Consider the following 21,316-nt stretch of genomic DNA (forward strand, 5'->3'; position numbering starts at 1 on the left):
TTTGGTATTTTAACATGTGAAACTGGCAATTCAAAGCCCTCATAGCTAGAGTGGAAGAAGTATAAACTTTCTTTCCCCATCTATCCAAAGCCTTGGCCTCTTTGTCAGAAGGAACCGGATTCTTGACAACAGAAGCCTCAACACCTTTAGGCCCCTGACTAACAGTTTCTGGGTCTGCCCTAGGACTCTTAAAAAGATACTTATGAGCTTCAGGCACCCTGTAATATCTATCCGGTTTAACAGGAGCAGGAGGCAAAGAATCAGGATTAAGAGAAGCCTCTGCAAAAACATCTTCCACCACATCCAAAACAGGAGGTATAGCCAAAGGCCTATGCTGGGGTAAAAACAAAAATTCCCTAAGCCTTTTCCTGGAATCAGAGAAGTCCTGACCTTCCCACTTAAAATGCTCCCTCATAGAATGAAGAGTTTCTGAAAAAGAAAAATCCTCAGGAGGAGAAGCAGAAGGAGTAGAATCATCCACATCAGAGTCCGAATAAGGAGAATACCCCTGCAAGTCTTCAGCCGAAGACTCTGAAACATCCAAAGCCTGCTCAAAACTCCCTGGCTCAGGCTCCACCCAAGGCCTCTTATCAGGAGGGGGCAAAGAACCCCCTAATCAAAGTAATCAAATCTTCTGCCATTTTAAGCATATGCTTCTTGGGCACAGTTCCTGAAGAACTAGGGGTGACACCAACTGAAGCTAAACCTGGCCTGCCTCTGGGAGAAGCCTTGGCAACAGAAGGAGAGGGCCTAACCACCCTAGGAAGGGAGGGGAGTAAAGTAACCTGAGAAGCCCCTTCAGCCTGACCTGCCTCCTGAGAGGCCACATCCTGCAATAACAAAGTCTCTCCCTGGGAACCCAAAGAAATCTCCGGTGGAACCACCGGCTCCACCGACACCTCTAAAGAACCGGCGTCCGGTACCGACGGTTCTTCCAGCCTAGGCTTAACTGCTTTGCCCTTGCGCTTCTTCGAAGAAGCGGGCGTCGGAGCATCCAACGGTATTTTATAATTACACCGCTTCCCAAAGACTAACCTGGCACAATCCAACCTTCTCTTTATAGTGCGTTTATTAAATCTAGCACAAGAGCGACACCCAACAACGTCGTGCTCAGGCCCTAAACAAGGAATACACAAAGTATGATAATCTCTATGCGGTATCTGTTTCCCACAAGAAATGCAATTATTCACTTTTTCTGACATCCGGTAAACCACTGAGGCAAGAAAAAACTAAAATATTCCCTAGCAGTACTTAGCCAACTTTGACTTGGTCTGAAACTTCGAAATCGAAAAATCTCAGAACGCCAACCGGCACTTGCAATGCTGCTTCTGCATCGGACCATGCGGCAAAAAAGACTGAGGATATGACGTCGGTCATGCGCATTTGTACCCTGACGTCCTGATGTCAGTCAAATGCGCCTTGACCGACGTCAGCCTTATACTTTGATATTCGGGCCGACCGAGGACAGCGGACTACCCAAGTGTAAGGACTGCAGCAATGTGAGATGAAGAACATCTAACATTTTCCATCAGGATGAGGTGAATAAATTTGTGGTGTTAATGGTGGTTGTATTAAAGAACTATATATGTTTTGAAGGGCAATATTACAAATAAAAAGTGTGGCAATGGGGGCAGCTTGTGCCCCCATATTTGCCAACCTAATTATGTCCTATTAGGAACAGGAATATTTGATGAAAACCTCCTTTATGTCACATATTATGCATTACACTAGATTTCTGGACAATTGTTTTCTTGGTGGATTAATGGAACTGTGCAACTTTTGAAATTCACACATGAATATAACAAGGAAAAGATAAATTACCTAGACATGGAATTGGTAATTGATCAGTTAGATAAGTTTATTACCAGAATTCATAGAGAGGTGACTTTTTCTAATTCCTATTTGGATTATGGTAGCTGGCACCCGCACCATCAAAAGAAGTCTGTTGTCAAAGGTCAGCTGGTGCGGGCTGCCAGAATGGTTAGTTTGCATGATGACTTCCTGGTGGAAATAGAATGAATTATACAGATGCTTAGACAAAGGGGGTACCTTGAGAGTCTTTTAAATCAGGTCAGGATTGAAGTGTTGAAAAAACGTGAGCAAGGTATATATAGGCCTATAATAGGCAATGGATTTTTGGGACCCAATAGAAGGGTAGATGATGTAGTTAACCCTAGTTCAACCCTAATTATAACCTACAATGGGGTGGCTAGCACCATCATTGAGATTATTAAAGCAAACTGGGAGATTTTGCAGTTTGATGGTAATACTGCACACAGGGTTGGGCAGACCCCTAGATTTATGTTTAGAAAGGACAGATCCCTAAAGAACATATTGGAAGGAAGGAAAAAGGATGGAAAAGATTAATAGAAAAAGTTGGAATTACAGGTGCAATGCTTGTGTATATTATTCCTTTATACTTGAGACAAAGGAAAAGTTCAGAGTTAATGGGAGGATTATTAACATCCACGGGCACTACAATTGTAACAGCTGTAACGTTATTTACATGGCCAAATGTAAACAAATTGTCTTATATTTTATATAGGTAAAGCATCTAGGAAATTCAAAGTTAGGATTGGTGAGCACCTTGGTGACATTAGGCATTGCAGAATCACCAGTGCCTTGTACAGCAATTGGTCAGAGATGAGCAGGGATGTATACTGGATGCTCATTTGGATGTACTGGAACTGAGGTGGCAATTGTATCAGTATCCAGGCATCAATGAAATAAGTATATCCAGTATCTTGAAAATGGACCACATTTTAGCCTAACTGAACTAATGTGTTACTGTGTAAAATTCAATGTTTATGCCCCAAACTGACAGCCACACTCAAACTTGAGTTAACCTAAAATAAGGGTTATCCATGCTAAGATGCATGGTACAGCCTGTGCTTCTACTAAGTGCTGTCTGGTTTTGTCTTATCTTCATCACTCTCCCAGATAGGAAAACACCTGAATGCCTTCAGAAAACATTATCTCCTAGCCACTTCTCTTTATCAGATTGTCTCCATGGAGACATAAGGATTTGATACAAAGATGCTCCTAAAGGCATACATTTATTTGATGGAAAAAAAAGCTTTAAAATATACAATCTTCTTTTTCATTTACTTGCTTTCTCTTAAAACCTGTTACTAGATCAAGCTAAGGGCTTTAATCTAGTCATTCCCCTATGCAAGAATGAGAAAAAGTACATCAATTTTTCTTTTTGTCAGGCACTTTTGACCAGATTCTTCTTTTTTTTTTTTTTACATTGCAGTGTCTACATTTTTTAAAACTGAATAAGGAGAAAGAAGAATGGGTAAAACAGGAGCACCTATTAACACCAGTATCCCCATTACACAAACATAACTGAGAAAATTTTATAACTTGCAAAGAAAATCATGCACTATAAAAATATTACTATTAAGAAACATAATTTTGTTTTACTTAGTTAACTTTGTCCCTCCTCTCCCTTCTCCGAGATATTTTTCTGGACATTAAGTAGGGCATATGCTTTAGATTCTCCTACAAGTTTAACAAAGTAGAAAAAAGTCAAATTTTTCCAGATTTCCTTGTTCTGTCATTTTCACAAACATAATTATTGCTTTGTAATCCCACATTTATCAATTTCCAAGTTACTGGTTTTATTCCGGTTCATCTGCTTCATTCAACTCGTGCTATTTTCCACTGAAACATTCGAAAAGGTTTCGCAGGCACAATCTCTCTGTGGTCTTTATTACCAGAACAAGAAGAAGCAAATCACAGGCACAGTCTCTCTGTGGTCTTTATTACAAGAACAAGAAGAAGCAAAATTTCTTTCCGTCTGACAGCTCACTTTTTGTTGGACAAACTTTTGTATTTTCTTCTTAGTATGTTCCCCATCAAAAAATGATTTTGTCCCTCCGGGTAAGAATATTTCAAAGATAGCTGGATACAGCAGCTTGAATCTCACAAGTGTTCTTGACATTCCCTGAATAGTGGAATAAATTTACTCCTCTTCTGCCTGGTGTACACTGAGTAATCATTCTCCACAAACACTCTACTGTCTCCCACTTTTAGTACTTTGTCCTTCTGCCACAGTTTTGTCACAATCAACTCTTTCTGCTGGTAGGATTGCATCTTTACTATTAAAGGTCTAGGTTGCTTTCTCATGGCCAGATTTGGAGCATACACAACATGTGCCTTTCAGTTAACTCCAGCTGTAGAATACCAGTCCAATTGCTCATTTGTGCTTTCATAAAGTGAATACAGTCTGTTCCTTCCAGCTTCTCTGGTATAGCAGAAAACCGCAGGTTTTCTCCACATGCATCATCCTCTAATTCTATTTTTTTTAAACATCTGTTCTTGAGCAGTCTCATATTCAGCTATACTTTTCTCCATTTCATCCTCTGCTTTTTGCAGTTTTATCACCTCATCTGCATATCTGTTTAAAGCTTCTTCAAAAATTTTCAAGCCTTTTGTTATTTGAGTTGATGTACTCCACCAGTGTTTTCAATTATTTTAATCAGGTCTGAGTGCAGCTGTCTTATATTTTTCTATTTGTTACTGGAAGTCATGTCTGGAGCTTGCACTGCTTTTTGCTGAACTGCACAACTCTTCCTCACCTTTTGTAGCTGATTTTCTGTCAGGTCTTCTGTATTTCTTTTTTCCTGGCAGCCAGGCAGTGCACTTACTAGCTGGTTACTGAAATTTACCCAGAAATTTAAGTCCACTGGCTCTCTCTCCTAAGTTTTCACACAGAGAGCTAGAATTAAGCTGTAATTCAATGTGCAGCCATCTTAGAAGGCTTGACAGCATAGTTTTTAATCCAATGATATTACTTCTATTTAAACAGCATTAAACAGTAAATATGAATGATGCAAGAGAAGTTATCTTAACTTCATTGCCAAACTGCAGCATTCTTAGCAACCCCCACTAGCTTTATATGCATTTAATGGATAATTAAATGTTGACATAGGAATTTGAAGTCCTAGCAGATTATGGCCTTTCATCTGATATCCATATAGCCTCTACAGTCTGACAAGTCTATGGAATTACCTTCCTGATTCTCCATAGGGTTGAGAGGCATGTCAAACAGGTAACATTTCCCCTTTATACAAGTCTGACTGAACCATTTATATAATGCTGTATCCAGTTCTGTAAAACCTTCTTACATACCATCTGATTCAAGCGGAGAAGATGAAGAGATTCCCAACAAAAATGAATTAAAGGGTTTCAAGACTTGTCTTAAAGTGAAAAGCTACAGCAACTCTCTCTCTCCTATGAATCTTCTCATCTTCATGGAAGAAACACTTCCTGACAAACACAGAGCATTAAAGGACTCATTACTATCTGTCGTCCTTTGCTTAGAATAGTCCCTGGTGACCTGAATATAAGTCAACATTCAGCCTCAAATTAATAGCGACCATTCCATGAAGAGAGACCACTTCAAATCTCAAAGCCTTTCAGTCTTATGGAATAATTTCTCCTCTCAAGTTAAACACAGCTCATCATTTCATACAGTTGTAATTAAGAAGCTATTGAATAATTACATGGATACCTGTGAGATCCAAAATGAGATCCAAGACATCATGATCTTCAATGGCCAGTATGTCTTGAGCTTGTTGACCAAACCTATGAAACTTCTGTCCTATACCTACAGTAACCTTTAACTCATATTTATTACACATTTTAAGTGTCCTCCCCTGTAACTTGAAGAAACATGTCATACTGTACATTCTCAGATTGTTCAGATATTCTTCTGTCAGAAGTAAATTGAAATTCTTGAGCCACAATTTTTAATTCTAATATAAAATGCCCTACAGAGAGCAAAATATATTTCTGGACAGTCCAGTTGCACCATTTCATATACAAAAAAGAAATATGCTGTTGCAGTTCTAATACCTATAACATCTGGTGTTGGAAATAGGCTCATAGGTAGGTACTAGGCTATCGGCCCTGGGGCCTATACAAGCCCAGCCAAAAAGGTACCCTGGCTTTTGCCACCTAAGAAAATTATTTTCCTGTGCCACTGCTGGAATATGGAAATATTAATATATAATGTATTGTGCTGACAGCTGCATAAATTAGTTTTAGACCACATATCAGCATTGGAAACCAGGCCACATGATGTGTACATGCACTGGTACTGTAAATGGTTCTAAAAGTGCCAGTTTTAAAGAGACATATCCGTATACATTGCCAATCAAGAGGAGCAGTGTCTATATTCTTAGATCCCCCTAGTCCAAGTCATTCTTGACCAATAGCCTTCCTGCTGTCACTCACTGCACCAATCAAGAAGTTATCAATGAATTTATATGGGACAGACCACCTCTCAGACATACTGCAGTTCTCTAACCAAAAATGGATGTTTGGCTATTAAATGTCAATTCCTGGGATAATAAGACTTTGGACACAGCAGCAATGGTTTCCTGTATCACCATCAATATTATGCTAGGGCTTCAAAAAGGAACACAGCCTAAACAAATGCAGCAATGTATTTCCCCTTTCAAATGTGAATACTAAGCTAATTGCCTAAAGGGTCATTTTACACCTAGGCAATATCTGAGGTCAGATTTCAGAATGAAGCCCTGTATCTGTTGGCAAAAAGATGAATACCTTAACCATTATGCCAAACAGTTCTATTTTTTTTCAAGTAATCAATGCACTTTGTTTCACATATCTGGTAGGTCTCTCGGAGCTGAACAGTCATATTTGTATTGCTTCTCACTTCTCCCTAATGCATTCTACAATGTCCTTTCTTCTTGCATCAGCACATGTTCCTTGTCAGAATCGAATTCTCTGTCTTGCGCCAAGTATCACTAATGCAGCATTCCTTTTTTTTTTTTTTTTTTTTTTGTAAAACAGCATCTCTATTGGTAGAACCTTTAGTGTGTTCCACTGTCAATTATCTAGGAACAGCATGTTCAGCAACCATATTTGCAAAGTCATCAGCCACTCCCAGTCTTCTTTTTGTAATCGCAGGTCCCCTTGATCCGCAATCAGTAATACCATCCTTTCCCTTTTCTGAACTGTACTGTAAATGTCTATTGCTATTATAATAAAGACCATGTTTCACTTCTACATGGTATTTTTATTTGGGGTTCCTGAATATAGTCACTAAAGGCTTGTGATCAGTGATTCATTTCAAAAGATGTATATATGAAAAAGGCTCATGTAAGCAGTTTCTAAATTTTCTTTCTCTGATTATACCAACAAGAGACATACTGGCATGTTTAATGGCTCTCTGATGTCCTTCTAGCACTTGGCTTAATATTACACCAATTGCTATATATTTTGCATTTAATTATAGCGGCGCAAAACTCTATACCTTAAGATAAGACATTGACAAATATGACCTTAACCACTTCAGCTTTTATATTGCTTCTTGCTGTTTCTCTGCAAAGCTAAATACTGTTACATTCACAGGTTCATAGGTAAGTACTAGGCTAGCCAATATTCATTTTTGTGCACAAATTAACATATCCCATTTGGTTAGAAATTGTCCTTACCCATTGTATGGTTGAAAACTATATATGATCCCTAATGAGACTAACTGTGATCATACCAAAGATAGTTTGAGAATATGATCCAGAAGGAAGCAGAATAAGAAAGTAGCACTGTTATTGGTATTATTATTATTACTGGTAGATCTTAATGCAGAGAAAGCATCTGACAGAATAAGCTGGGATCTTACGGGTAGGTAATGGAAGCCTTTGCATTTCCTGATGCAATAATAAGGTTAATTAGAAGGACATACGAGGGCTCAGAGACAAATTCAAAGTGGAAAGGCTCCTCTTTGATGATTTGTGTCTGAAAAGGGGAACCAGGCAGGGATGTCCTCTCTTCTCTTTGTTATTCGTGTTATATTTAGAACCACTGGCCAAAAAAAAAAAGGACTCAGAAATAGAAGGCTATAGTTGATACTGTGTTAAATAAAATTTGGCATTATTTGGAGATTATATTACTTTGTAGCTAATGGAACTAGAAAAGGAAACCTCAGTATTGTGAAATATTCTGAGACAATTAAAGATTTTTTATGAAAAATAAATGAAGATAAAACAAGGGCTATATCGATAAACTATGTACCAACATAGGAATTGGTCCAGCAATACTCATATTTATAAGGATACGATAAAATTAAGTATTTAGGAGTATGGATTAAAATTATTCAGTTATGCCAGCTAAGGATATGTGGGAAGAGACTAAACCAAAGATAACCCAAAAACTGAGAAACTGGAAGCTCTTGCCTATGGATGTGGATAGCAAGATCCAAGCAGTAAAATGTTTTTAGTCCCTTTAGTTGTATGCATGGGTCAGGCTTATTTTTAAAAACCAGAGGAGAAGTTGTGGACAATAATTAATAACGAATTGAAGGATTTTATTTGGGGGGGGGGGGGTAGAGGGCAAGGAGTAAGAGGGATATTATTTCTATTAGAATTTCTATTAGAAGGGGTAGGATTTTTAGCAGTAGAGGCCTTGATGCCCTTGGGACCCAGAGAAATGGTTTCAGGATCTGCAATAGGACTTTTGAAAAGGAATTTGTGGGAGTCAGGAACCCTGTAGTATCTGTCTGGCTTACAAGGAGCCAGAGGCAGGGAATCAGGAGCCATACTAGATTCTGAAAAAAACAACAATATCTAAAACAGGAGGTACAGCCAAAGGCCTATGTTGAGGAAGAAGAAAATCCTTAAGTCTCTCTTTAGATTCAGAGAAATCCCGACTTTCCCAGTGGAAATGTTCCCGCAAGGTATGTAAAGTTTCCCCAAAAGAAAAATCCTCAGGGGGAAAAGGAATGGAATCCTCTGCATCAGTCCTCATAACTAGGTATAGAAAATCCTGTTCATTAGAACAGCCAGAAGAAATAGAATCCTCTTCAGAAGATTCATAATCAATGTCTTGCCTAGGCCTCTTAGAAAGGGGGGGGGGTTGGTTACCCCTGATCAGAGTAATTAAATCTTCAGCCATTTTGATAATTTGTTTTTTTTTAGGCATAATGGCCTGCACATGTGGCCCACACGTCAGTTTTTTAGACATAGATTTAGATTTTGGCCTTAGTTGTGAAGATGGCATTGGTCTAATATACAAATCTGTAGGCCTGAAAACACCCTCAGAAGCCGGTGCCTGCACAGCGGTTCCGGACCCACCTAAGGCAGAAACATCCGTGGGTTCCATAATTGAAGCATCTTGCTGCATACCGGACTCCGAATGGGTCTCAGTAGAGGCCTGCAAATCAGAAGTAGCAGGTATCAGGGGCTGCGAAAGCACCTCACTGGAGTACCAGCAAACTGGTGACTGGCTTAGAAGCGTCGTCAGTTTGGACCTAGATGGCCTTTTTCTTTGCGTTTTTTAGGTATTCCGATAGTCGGATTGCTAACAGACATTTCTGGGTAATTAAAGCAGGAGCCAAAATATTTAGAAGCAAAAATAGACAAACGTTTAATAGTCCATTGATTAAATTTAGCACAAAACCGACAGCAAGGTACGTTGTGGTCAGGGCCTAGGCAAGGAATACAGTACAAATGAAAATCCTTATGAGGTATTTGCTTCCCCACAAGTAATGCAATTAACTTTTACTGACATCAGTAAGGAGCAAGAAAAAATTTCCCCAACGGGGTACTTAGCTTTTTGGTTTAAGACTTCGGTTCTGAAACTCGAAAATTTCAGGAGTCTGCCGACCGACACTTGAACTGCTTCTGCTTCGGGCACTGCGCAGCAAGAAAGACTGATGTAATGGCATCGGCTGCATGTTTTATACCCCTGACGTCATGGAAGGGACAGAAACCGATGCAGGACCCAAGACTTTGTTAATCAGGCCGACTGAGGGCAACCTGCCAGCAGATTACACAAATGTAATGACTGCAACAGTGAAACAAGAACATCCTGGGGTTTCTGCTGTGTCTGCATTTGGCTTGAGAAGCCCTGGAAGGGGCTGGAAAGGACCAAATCTTTAACAATTTGCGTATATTTAGCTTCATCTTCCATCTTTTTAAGAACTTCCTCAGCCTTGTTGCCAAACAGGCGGTCCTGATTTAAGGGAGCATCCAACAATTTAGCTTTAACATGATCAAGCAAAGATTGCTCCTTAAGCCAAGCATGCCTTCCGTGCACAGACCCAGTAACAGCAGCTCTGCAAGAGGCCTCTAATGAATTCAATCCACATTGCAAACTAGGTTTTCCAACCTGTTCAGCAGAATGCATTAAATGCTGTAATTCTTTATTTTCCACACAATTAGTAATTTTTTTCTGTTTAAGCAAGCCAGTAACATGCTGCTGGTACTTTAACATATGAAACTGGCAGTTTAAAGCCCTAATGGCCAAGGTTGCAGAAGTGTAAACCTTCTTATCCCATCTATCCAGCACCCTGGAGTCTATCAGAAAGGGTAGGATTTTTAGCAGTAGAAAACTTAATGCCCTTGGGTCCCTGTGAAATAGTCTCTGGATCCACAACAGGATTTTTAAAAAGGAACTTGTGTGAATCAGGAACCCTGTAATATCCGTCAGGTTTTCTGGGAGCAGGAGGCAATGTTTCAGGGGCCAAACTAGATTCTGAAAAAGCATCATTAACGATGTCTATTAGAGGAGGAATAGCTAAAGTCCTATGCTGAGGCAGCAGTAAGAAATCCCCAAGCCTCTTTTTTGAATCAGAAAAATCCTGGCTTTTCCAGTGGAAATGCTCCCTTAAAAGTTCTTAAGGTTTCACCTAAAGAAAAATCCTCTGGAGGGGGAAGCAGAGGGAATAGAGTCCTCTGCATCAGAATTCTCATGAGTAGATAAGGGCAAATCCAGATCCGAAGAATCAGAAAAATCAGAATCCTAGTCAGAAGATTCATAAACAACTTCAGTCCTAGGTCTCAGAAGGGGGGGGGGTGGCTTCCCCTGATTACAGTTATAAGATTTTCAGCCATTCTTATCTTTTGTTTTTTAGGAATAGAGGCCCGAGCATGTGGCCTGGGCGTTTTTTTTAGGCATGGTTTGAGATTTAGGCCTAAATGAAGGAGGCGTCGGTTTAATATGCAAGCCTGAAGGCCTGAAAACACCCTCTGAAGCCAGTGCCTGCACAGCGGCTCTGGACCCATTCAAGGTAGAGACATCCGTGGGTTCCATAGGTGAAGCATCTCGCAGCATACCGGACTCCAAATGGGTCTCTGTAGAGGCCTGCGAATCAGAAGTAGCGGGTATCAGGGGCTGTGAAAGTGCCTGAGTACCGGCGAACTGGTGACTGGCTTAGGAGAAGCGTCATCAGCAGTTTTGGACCTCAGCGGCCTGTCTCTGTCTTTACTTTTGCATTTTTTTTCAAAATCCCAGTAGTCTGATGACTAACAGACATTTCTGGATAAACAGAGAACCGAAATATTTAGAGACAGAAATATACAGACAACGGATAGTGCGCTGATTAAATAAAGCACAAAACCGACAGCAAGGTACATTGTGGTCAGGGCCTAGGCAAGGATACAGTACGAATGAAAATCTTTGAGGTATTTGCTTTCCACAAGTAATGCATTTATTAACTTCCACTGACATTGGTAAGGAACAAGAAAAAGTTTCCCCAACGGGTTACTTAGCTTTAGTTGAAGACTTTGGTTCTAAAACTCGAAAACAAGAATTTCAGGAGTCGGCCGACCGGCACTTGCGAACTGCTTCTGCTTCAGGCATCGCACGGCAAGAAAGACTTGTGTAATGGCATTGGCTGCATGTTTTATACCCCTGACGTCATGGAAAAAGGGACAGCAACAGACACAGGACCCAAGACTTTGTTAATCAGGCCGACTGAGGGCTACTGCAAGCAGATAACCCAAATGTAATGACTGCAATAGTGAAACACAAAGCACATCTTCAGGACTTGAAAGTGAATGCATTTCTCTAGAAGTTTAGAAAGGGGAGATAAAATGGCGATTGGATGGCAATTTGAGAAGTAAGAATTTCCACCTTTATGAAGGGGGATGATGTAGGATACTTTCCACAGTTGAGGGCTATAGGATTCTTGTAAGGAGCGGATAATGAGGATGGACACAGGGTAGAATATGGATTCAGCAGCCATTTTTAGGAAGGTGGCAGGTAAATTATCAGCTGCAAGGGTGGTAGGTTAAGTTTCAGAAGGAGTTTCTTAATCGATGAGCTAGGAACAGGCGAGAGATTTGGGGGGAATGTTATTTGGATGTTTGGTGTATGAATATGAATAGTTATTTTTGGATAATAGTTTCATAGTTTAGTACTAGGCTATCTGCCCTGGGGCATTTATAAGCCTAGCCACAGTGATGTGGCTTTCGCCATCCCATGTAATGGTACAAAAGTGTACAGAATAGATTTAGAATACTGTGCCTCTGTCTACTAGTGACACAGTGAAGACCCCCCTTACATAATAGAATTAGTTTACTGTGCCTCTGTCTAGTAGTGACAGAGATGACCCCCCAGGGTAAACTTACGATCTCCCATCCATTCGTCAAGATTTCTCTTTAAGAGAGTCAGTGAGGGGCCTCTGCCTAACATGAACTGGGATTCTGTTCCAGAGTATGGGAAGCCTCTGAGTTATGAATCTGTCCCTCCAGCATGTCCTATTCATATTTGTGCCGAGGTTTAAATCTTTAGCTCTCGTGGTTCTGATGGATTTGGATTTTTTGAGGTGGAGCATGTCCATCAATTCCTGATTGGACATGGCCTTGTACGTCAGGCACAGATCACCTCTGAGTAGGCAGTATGCTACTGAATAGAGCTGGAGTTTTAGTCTGGCAGCATATGACATATGTTGGAAACCCTTGATCCTCTTGGTGAGGTACTTTTGGGGTCTCTCCAGCTGTTGCAAGTGCCGGGTGAGGTACATACCAAATGGGGCATTGTACTCAATCATGGGCCTGATAAGGAAGGAGTATAGGGGTATAATGACCTCCTTTGATCTGGATGTGAATCCCTTCATAAGGTGGGCAAGGTAGAAAGTCTTTTTAACCACTTTGGCAACGTGGGTGTCAAATGAGAGGTCACTATCAACTTGGGTCCCCAGGTCTCCGATTATTTTTTCCGTACTCAGGTCTCAGATTATTTTTTCCGTACTCAGTGGGTTACTGTCTGATAATTTGTGGGTACTTTGTTTTTCCCAAAGGGGATGACTATACATTTTTTGGCATTTAGTTTAAGGCCATGACTCCGGCACCAGTTGTCCGTTTCAGTGGGGCCTTTCTGTAGGATGTCAGCTGGTGTATCGACTATGGTGCCTAGTTTGCAGTCATCTGCGAAATTTGTCAGCCACAACCCTCCCATGTTTGCTTTCACATCTGAGAAATAAATGCCGAACAAGAGGGGTCCCATGACAGAGCCCTGTGGGACACCACTTGTGACTGGCTTTGAGTCGGACATGGCTCCAGCGATTTTGACTTTATGGGTTCTATCCTTTAGCCAGTTTGCACCCCATCTTGTGACACATGGATTTACATTTAAGCTGTTGAGCTTGTCTATGATGCCGGAGTGGGGTACTGTGTCGAAAGCTTTAGCAAAGTCCAGGTAGGCTGTATGGACTGCTTTGCCCTCGTCAATGGCTCTAGTGACTGTTTCGAAAAAGTCAACCAGGTTAAAAAGGCAGGATCTGCCCTTTACAAAGCCGAACTGGGTGGGATCAAGTGTCTGTAGGTCCCCAATGTCTCTGTTTACGAGTTCCATAAGGATTCTTTCCATAGCTTTGCAGACCAGGTTGGTTAAGCTTATGGGGCGGTAGTTACCAGGGTCTGTAGAGGTGCCTCCCTTTGTGGAGTGGGACCACTGTTGCTGTACGCCAGTGTTCAGGTACATATCCTGTGGTAAGGCTAAGGTTAAATAGCATTTTTATGTGCGGGTTTATCTCCTCTTGGAGTTCACATAGCACTCAACCCGGGATACCGTCAGGTCCCATTGATGCTGTTTTTAGCTTTGCTGAGGGCGGTTCTCACCTGAACATCTGAGATGACAGGGAGGTTACATTCAGCTGGGATAAGTATTTCTTCTTTTGGGGGTGAGGGAGGGGAGAAATTTGCACTGAACCTGTCTGCCAGAATGTTGGCAATATCTGTGGATTCAGTGTATTTTTTGTCATTGTGAACTAACTCTGAGCATATCTGAGGGTTTCCACCCAGGTTTCTAACATAGCAGAAGAAGGCCTTGTGGTTATCTTTAGTGTCCATAGCGATTTTTCTCTCAAAGTTGGCCTTGGATGTTTTTATGAGAGAACTTAGCCTTCTACTAGTGCTGATAAGAGATGCCTTATCTTTATGGGATTTTGCTCTGTCGTGCAGTAGCTTCCTTCTTTTGTTATACAATTTGTTTATGGCTGGGGTCCACCAGACAGGACGCCTGCCCTTGGTGGAGAGGGTCTTGGTTTTATTTGGGATTGCATGATCCTTGCATTCTTGGAGATGTCCGTAGAAAACATTTGTGAAGGATTCAGCATTGTGGGATGTGGTTTCCACTGGCCCAGTGGGCTTAAAGGACACCATCTCAGTCTTAAGTGTAAAGTCGGCTTTTGAGAAGTTTTTCATTGTAGTCTTTTGTGTTGTGGGTGGAGGTGGGATATGTATATCCAGGGTGATTAGTTTGTGGTCATCTCTCACTAGTGAGGGGTATACTTCCTGTGTGGAGCACTTTGTCCCCAGGTTTGTGATGATCAGGTCTAGTATATTATCTCCCCTTGTGGGAGAGGTGACTAGCTGTTCCATTGCATTTGAATTTATGAATTCCAGGAACCTTTGGGCTAGGGTGTTAGGGCTAGAATAATGCACCCAGTCTATGTTACGGTAGTTGAAGTCTCCCAATATGATGGTGTTTGGTGAGACATTCATATCCCCCAATGTCTCAGGAAGGCTGAATGGGGTTCCTGAGATTGGGAGGGTGGTCTGTAACATGCTACCAGTTGTATAGCAGTTTTGCCTACGGTTAGTTGCACCTGGATGGTCTCTGAGGCTTCATGTGTTGCCACTAACCTGGAGGTGTGGGTGTCCTTTATGAATATGGACACTCCCTCCTCCCATTTTGGTTTGGCCCAAGTTTTGGGGCCGAAAAGCATGATACGAGGTATAGCCTGGTAGCGCTGGGGTACTCTCATCAGGAGCCTTGAACCAGGTTTCTGTTACTGCACAGACATCTATGTTTTCCATACTGAGGAGTGCTTCGAGAGCCTGCATCTTGAGATTTAGACTTCTGGCGTTGAGCAGCATTACCCTTAATTTTTTTCCATTTTTGTTTTCTAAGGAGGTGAGTTTGTTAGATGAGGCTAGAATAGAGACAGTGACATGGTGGTTAAATTGAGAGGTTATATCCATGCCATTATTAGCATTGGGAGTTGGAGTGGTAGTTTTGCCTGGTTTCAGTAAGGAGTTGATGGCTTGCCAACTTTGTGGGTTTAAGTGTTTTGGTTGGGCATTAAGGGAATAGTTCTGTCAAGTTTGGCTTTTCTTTTGGCTTGGTTCCCAAGTTGCTGGTAAGTTTGTTTGGCTAGGGCAGTGCTTTTCCTCTCCCAGAGTTTCTAGGCCTCATCTCTGGACTTTACTAGGGCTCTATTGTCCCTGTTTAGCCATAGTGCATAGCTGGCTTTTACTAAGACATTCCTAGTTGGGGCAATACTGTTAAGGACATTGGTAAAAGTATGGTTAAAAGTGACTACCTGATCTAGTCCAAGGGTTAGTAGAGGTTCTCAGTTACATGGTCTTAGAACAGAGTTAAGATCCTGAGGATTTAGGTTGCGGTCTTGTCGGATTTGCCTATGAACTGTGGGCCTGGGTAAGCTAGTGCGTTTGTGTAATAGGAGTGTGGGGAGGTGGTTACTAAGACAATCTGGTAGACAGCCTGTCTTGGTAGTTTTGTTTGGAGCAGTTGACCAGTGTCCAATAGAGTATGGATTATTTTTGTGATTTATCTTTTCTGGTAGGTTCATCAAGGAGTTTTGAGAACCCATAGAGATTTATGTGGTTAGAGGGACAGTTGGAATTTCAGGATAACCAGTCAGTATTTAGGTCACCTAACGGAATACTTTCTTGTAGTAGATTATCTCTAGACCATTGTAAGATTTCCTCAATTATGAAGAGTTTCCTGGTGGGATGTAGCAGCAGAGGATATTGATTTTTGTTTACGCAGATAACTGAACCTAGTGTTACAGCATTTTTGAATTTAGGTAGAGGGGGTTGGAGATTTAGTGCATTTTTAAAGAGAACTGCTATTCCACCTCCTTTTTTACCTGCTCTATCAAGTCTTCGTATATTATAGCCTGGTGGGAGGATTTCTTCATTTTGGATATTTGGTTTAAGCCATGTCTCAAGTAATGGTCAGTATGTCAGGAGTGTTGTGGCCTACGAATGCATGTAGGTCAGGGAGTTTATTCGCTATGCTTCTTGCATTGGTGTTTAGTAATAGGTCTGCTGTTTGTTTGGATATACACAGGGTGTTATGTGGACCTGGGTTTGGGTGTATGTCGCTTGAGACAAGTAGTGCTTTTGTGAGTGATAGGTGTTTGTGTAGTGCTTTTGTGAGTGATAGGTGTTTGTGTGTGTGACTTCTTGAACCCAAACTGGGGGGGGTCCAGTGTTTGAAGGTTGCCAATGTCTTTGTTTATAAGTTCCATGACAATACGTTCCATGGCCTTGCAGATCATGCTAGTCAGACTGATGGGCCGGTTGTTCCCAGGATCCAAGGTGGACCCCCCCCCCTTGTGGAGACCGATAATTGCTGCTGTGCGCCACTCAATGGGCATGAAGCCCAAGGTGAGGCTATGATTAAACATGACACTTAGATGAGGTGCCAGTTCATTTTGTAGTTCAAGTAGTACACAGCCTGGGATGATGTCTGGTCCCATGGATGCTGTATTCTTAGCTTTGGAGAATGCTGTTTTTAACTGTGTGGCCATTACTGGAATTTGGGAATCTTTTGGTATTGAGATGGGTCCTTTAGGAGGTGAAGTTGGCACTAAATTGATCTTCCAGGATATTGGCAATATCCTTGGGATCAGTGTATTTAATGCCATTCTGTTGTAGCTCAGAGCAGATCTGAGCATTGCCATTTAGATTCTTGACACCGCTATAGAATGCCTCGTGGTTGTCTTTGGAATCTTTGGCAATTTTAATTTCGTAACTAGCTTTGGAGAATTTTATGAGGGATCTCAGCTTCTTACTAAGGCTGGTAAAGGAGTTTTTTTGCATCCTGGGATTTTCCTCTTTTCTGCAACAGTTTCTTTCTTTTGTTGTAAAGTTTGTTTATGGCAGTGGACCACCAGATTGGCTTTCTTCATTTGGAGGACAGCGTCTTGATTCTATCTGGGATGGCACGATTCATGCACGAGTGGATGTGCTCGTACAGTGCCTTAGTGTAGGATTCAGCAGTCGAACTTTCAGTTCCCGTCTGCATGGGTGTCATGAAGTTTGTGACTTCTGACTTTAGTAGCATGAAGTTGGCTTTGGAGAAATTTTTTTTTTAACAGAAGTTTTCTTACTGGGGGTGGGGGAGGGATGTGGATATCCAGGGTGATTAGCTTATGGTCAGACCTGACCAACAAGGAGGTACCACAGGTGTGCAGCATCGATTTCCCATATTGGTAATGACCAGGTCTAGGATATTGTAGCCCCTGGTGGGACTATGGATTAGTTGATCCACAGCATTGGAATTTATGAATTCCAAGAACCGTTGGGCATAGGTGTTACTACACGAGTAGTTTCCCAGTTAATGGTAGGGTAGTTGAAATCACCCAGTATTAGAGTGTTTGGTTGTATCTTAATATTTTCTAGTATGTTTAGAAAGGTGCAGTGAGAATCTTGGGGCATAGTGGGGGATCTGTAGCAAGCTACAATTTGGATTGCAGTCTTACCTAGTGTTAGTTGCACCTGGAGAATTTCAGACGCATTGTGTTGGGCAACTAGCCTAGTGGTGTGAATATCCTTGTTGAATATGGACACTCCTCCACGTTTAGTGTTTTGGTCCTGGTTTGGTGGCCGAAAAGTGTTAAGAGTTGCAACCTGGTATTGCGGGGGTGCTCTCTGGAACTTTGAACCAGGTTTCAGTTACTGCACAGATATCGATGCTCATTAGTGGCATTAAGTAAGGCATATTCTTTGGAGTCCCCTACAAGTTTAACAAAGAGTCAAAAAGTCCAATATTTCCAGATTTTTGTTTTCCGTTAAATATTTCACAAGCTTGAACTGATTTTTTGTAATCTCATTTTTTCATTAATTTCCAAGTTGCTGGTTATCTTCCTGTTTATCTCCATCTCCTAAAACCATTCTCTGATTAAATTTCCAGCATACTCCTGGATCTTCTAGTCAACTTTTGTCCTTTTTCTGTCTCAAGCATTTTGCTTTGGGACACTGGAAAAGGTTTCACTGGCAAAGTCTCTATAGGAGCTTTCAGAATAAGCAGCAGAATCCCCTTCTACTTGATGGCTCACTTTCTCTCAGACTAAAACTTTTAATTTCTCCCTTAGCATGTTCTGCATCAAGAACGGACTTCAACTCTCCAGGAAAAATATTCGGAGGATAGCTAGATACAGCAGCCTGAATCTCATCCCTACCTCTTGACATTCTCAGATTGCTGGAATAAATGCACTTCTCATGCCTGCTGTGAGGCGAGTAATCCTTTTCCTCAAACACTGTCTTTAACTTTTAGTACTCTGTCATTCTGCCACAGTTCTGTCAGAATCAACTGTTTTTGCTGGTAGGATTGTATCTTTACTATTAAAGGTCTTGGCCATTTCTCATGGCAATATTATTAAAGGTACTGGCTAATTTCTCATGGCAATGTCTGTTGCATACGCACAATGTGTCCTTTCAATTAACATCTCCTGCTGCACAATACCTGTCCAGTTGCTTATTTGTGCTTTCATAAAATTAATAGTCTGTTCCTTCCAGTTTCGGAGGTACAGCATGAAAATCTCAGGTTTTCCCTACATGCTCTGCCCTCAAATTTTATCATTTTTTGAAACATCTCTTCTTGAGCAGTGCTATTGAGCCAGCCTTTTCTTCATTTCGACCTCTGATTTTTGCAGTTTTATCAGTTCATCTGTATCTGTTTAAAGTTTCTTCCATTTTTCTAGCCTTTTGTTTATATACTCCTTCAGTGCTTTATTTTAATCAGCTCTGAGCACATCTGACTTTTCCCTCTACATTACTGGAAGTTAAGTCTTGCACAACAGCTTCAGATTAAACAGCTTTTTTTGCTGAACAGCTGCAGGATTTTTCCCCAACCAATGTTTTCTCCTCACCACTGATTTTCTGTCAGGTTCTCTGAATTTATTTTTTGCTGGCATGTAGGTAGTGCCCTTACTACCCAGTAACTGAAATTTACCCAAAATAACAGATTCACTGGCTCTCTTTTCCAAGTTTGTTTTCACACTAGGAGAGCTGAAATGTAGCTAAACACGGAGTAACAGCTTTCTTGGAAATCCCTTGCAATTCTTTTTATATGGTCACGTCTGTTATCTTAAAATACTATCCCTGATGTAAGTTTGGCTCAGCTACATCTCATTATGTGCCAAGCACTCTAGTCATCTGAAACACAGCAGGCAGATATAGTTTTATTACTTTGTTTCATGTAGTGTTTGTTGTGAGAGGAAACTTGCACCATGAAGTATTTTAATCATTTCTAAAGGGGCAAACTACACGGACTGGATACTACTTCATTCACTTGTAATTCCGATATGTTATCACCATTTCTTTCAGCAAAATAATGCTGACAATATGCAAAATTAACTTTAAGATATTATTTACAATTTTACAACAATTTCCACATGTCCAATTCATTACAGAAAACTAGCATTGTTGAAATAGCAATTTTTGCACAATATTTTTTTTTAAACAAGATGCTAGCACTAGGCATGTAGACACACACACACATAAAATACCCTAACAGACAAGTCACAGCATCTCCACAGTCAGCACAGATCAGCAGTGAACACAACCATTAAATTACAATACAGCAGTTTGTGAAAATGACCACACAAGAATGCAGTAATAGTTCCTAAAGACCAAAATATTCTTCCAACTCAAAAGCAAACAGAAATTTAATAAGACGCAGATTAATTCTCTGTGCAGGACATAGTCTACCAGACCCAAGACAGGAAGAAAAAGAGAACCAGATGGAGTTGTTCAGACGATGATTAGTAAGTTAAAAAAAAAAAAATTGTGGCTGCATAGTCAATGATTGACACTGGACATTGTTACAGTAGTATTTCCTGCTTGACTAGATCACCAATAGTAGTCTCGCAAGCTCAGGGAAAAAGTGTTCATTAAGGTCATTAAAAGTTATGCACTGTAGTTTAAAAGGAATTTGTGGACTGGGCATTGGTAGTATGCATCCAATTACTTAAGGCTGCCATTTGTGATGCAGTGGTAGAAAGTTATGCTATGTGACACTCTGGGGAAAGCAGGAGACTGCAAAGCAGCACTTAAAATATTCCTGCAGTAACAGGAGGTACGCACAGTGTGAACTCCACTCCAATTTCAGTACTCTGCACACTGCCTCTTTAAGGCACTGAAATGTATGGGGGCTTGCCTACAGAAGGTACTCAACTGAGGGAGAATACTACTATGCAAATGACTCATTGCATTTGGGCGATTGCAGGAATTAGGTCTCCTCTCACCAGAATGCTGCATTCCACACAGAGATACTAAACCTGTATGCAACATGACTCTGCATTATTACATAGATATTTCATGAAAACAAGAGACATTGAAGGGAAAGCCCCTAAAACTGTTTATTGTTGTGAATGAGATAACTTTTCCATTACTGTATTTCATGTAGTGCATTTTTATAATAGATGTTTGCAGTGACTAAGACTTGTGCAAAGAATCTGTTAAGTCATCCCGCAACAAGTGTCGAGCTTTATTTTAGTCATGGACTTTCTCAAAGTATTCCTTTGAAGCTTCTGGGGTGGGTTTGATCTGTAAAGAAAAAATCCACAAGTTAAAATGTATTCAGCCCCTTGATGGATGAGTAACAAAAAGATCATACTTCAAAATTAAACACACACACTTTCAATGCACAAGGAAGTTAACTACTTAAGTTAGGATTATCTAACACTATGAAGTTATGTTTCTGAACATGCCATGACAGCCAAGGTTCTTTCAAAGACAAGTTACATGGTCATCATATCTTATGAGAGGCAAGGAGGTCCTCTGCAGACGATAACTAATATTTCATCATCTGATCTAACCAGCAAAGCACAATTAGGATACTTGCCAGAGATGACAGAAGGCTGGTGGGGCAGACTGTGAGAGGGGCACTTGGTGATCTAAAAATGGCAATGTTTTAAAACTATTTACTACCATAACATAGGTTCACTTGGAGGACATTTTAAGTTTAGCCAATTTCCCTTTTGGTGCTTGAATTAACATTACCTGATTGGTCTTACCTATCCCAT

The 21,316-nt window shown here is 40.8% G+C and overlaps 1 protein-coding gene across 2 annotated transcripts in view; it reads right to left on the reverse strand.

Annotated features, from left to right (window-relative positions):
• Positions 1-20,625: 20,625 nt before the first annotated feature.
• Positions 20,626-21,316, reverse strand: part of PRDX3 (peroxiredoxin 3) — a 223,465-nt gene continuing 222,774 nt past the window's right edge. For both annotated transcript variants that reach the window (XM_044055983.1, XM_044055984.1), the window contains exon 7: positions 20,626-20,837. In XM_044055983.1, the coding sequence (XP_043911918.1) occupies positions 20,784-20,837 (54 nt within the window). In that variant the 3' untranslated portion in view covers positions 20,626-20,783. The remainder of the gene's footprint in view (positions 20,838-21,316) is intronic.

Source organism: Protopterus annectens, chromosome 14.part0, assembly GCF_019279795.1.
Source record: "Protopterus annectens isolate FY-2018-M chromosome 14.part0, PAN1.0, whole genome shotgun sequence".
Lineage (NCBI taxonomy): Eukaryota > Metazoa > Chordata > Ceratodontiformes > Protopteridae > Protopterus > Protopterus annectens.